The sequence below is a fragment of the Mus caroli genome, chromosome 18 (genome assembly GCF_900094665.2).
Source record: "Mus caroli chromosome 18, CAROLI_EIJ_v1.1, whole genome shotgun sequence".
Taxonomy (NCBI): Eukaryota; Metazoa; Chordata; class Mammalia; order Rodentia; family Muridae; genus Mus; species Mus caroli.
In genome coordinates this window covers 67,137,165-67,138,544 of record NC_034587.1, presented here as the reverse complement: position 1 = coordinate 67,138,544, position 1,380 = coordinate 67,137,165, and the positions used below count along the sequence as shown (strand labels likewise).

The following is a 1,380-nucleotide window of genomic DNA, read 5'->3' as shown; positions in this document are numbered from 1 at the left end:
ACTCACTTTGTAGACCAGGCTGGCCTCGAACTCAGAAATCCGCCTGCCTCTGCCTCCTGAGTGCTGGGATTAAAGGCGTGCGCCACCACGCCCGGCATGTATATGCTTTCTAATGCCATGTTCATAACCTAAACTGCCAGGATACTTGCAGTCACAGTGTCAGGGAGGCAGGAGAATCTTCAGTTGCAGGCCAGTATGGGAAGTGTAGTGAGCACTGGGACCATGTGGACTTCTTAAAATCCAAAATGGCAGCAACGAATCCCCCAAAGCCATGGCTGGAGAGACAGTTCAGTGAGTCATAGCACATACTACTCCTGCAGCAGACCCAAGTTCTGGTCCCAGAACACTTATCAGACAGCCCACTAACTATAGCTCCATGGGGAGTCTATGCCTCTGGCCTCCTGAGCAGCTGCACTTGTGTGCACACCATTCTTCCAGTATGATTTTGGACTCCTTTCAACATGGCGTGTTTACATTTGTTTCCATGTAATACATGTGGAGAGCTAAGTGTAATTCCCCCATGGCGTAAGAACAGATCGACAAGAGCCTAGCATGTTAGGAATATGATACTTATTCACAAATAGAACAAAGCTAATTGGCATCAAACTCATTACTATTAAAAATTGATATTTTAAGGCTTTTATAATATTTTAGGTAGGTGTAGTGGTCCATGCTTAAAATTCGATCACTCAGAAAACAAAGGTTGACAGCAACCTGGCCAACTAGGTGAGATCTGGCTTAAACTGAATTTTAATGAAAGCAGTGGTGTACATTGTGTGGGGGCATTCAGTGATATAGTGTTTGCTTACCATGGGAATGGGCCTTGCTTCAGTCCCTAACCCTCTCATTAAAAAAGACTATTATTCAGTTTTTAATAAGCTAAGACATCAAAATAGAGTAACATAGTAAACAGTTATTTACTATTAAATAGAAAATTACCGAATCAATCTTGTGTATCACATTGAACCCTTTCAATGATTTGTCCCATGAGACTCTGTGATCATGTTTGAAGAGGAAGTCAGCGAGATGAGCTGCTGATTCTGGGATTATTCCTTCAACGCGGTATCTATGGTTACCAAAGGAAAGAAAGTTTAAAGTTTTAGCTTAAGCGGGAAACATACTGGTATTGAAATTAAAAATAGCAAAGAACAGTGAAGCAATTGAGTATCCCATATCTAAAAGACTTGGGACGAAAAATGTTTTTTATTTTGGATTCTTTTGAGTATTTGCATACATACACACACACACACACACACACACAGACAGACCTTGGTTATGAGATCTAAGTCTAAGCACAAAATTCATTTGTTTGTTTGTTTTCTTGAGACAGGGTTTCTCTGTGTAGCCCTGCCTGTCCTGGAACTCACTCTGTAGACCAGG

The 1,380-nt window shown here is 41.5% G+C and overlaps 1 protein-coding gene across 4 annotated transcripts in view; it reads right to left on the bottom strand.

Moving 5' to 3' along the window:
• Window positions 1-1,380, bottom strand: part of Stard6 (StAR related lipid transfer domain containing 6) — a 27,885-nt gene that overhangs the window by 16,384 nt on the left and 10,121 nt on the right. For all 4 annotated transcript variants that reach the window (XM_021150404.2, XM_021150406.2, XM_021150403.1 and 1 more), the window contains exon 6: window positions 940-1,066. In XM_021150404.2, coding sequence (XP_021006063.1) covers window positions 940-1,066 — 127 coding nt within the window. The remainder of the gene's footprint in view (window positions 1-939; window positions 1,067-1,380) is intronic.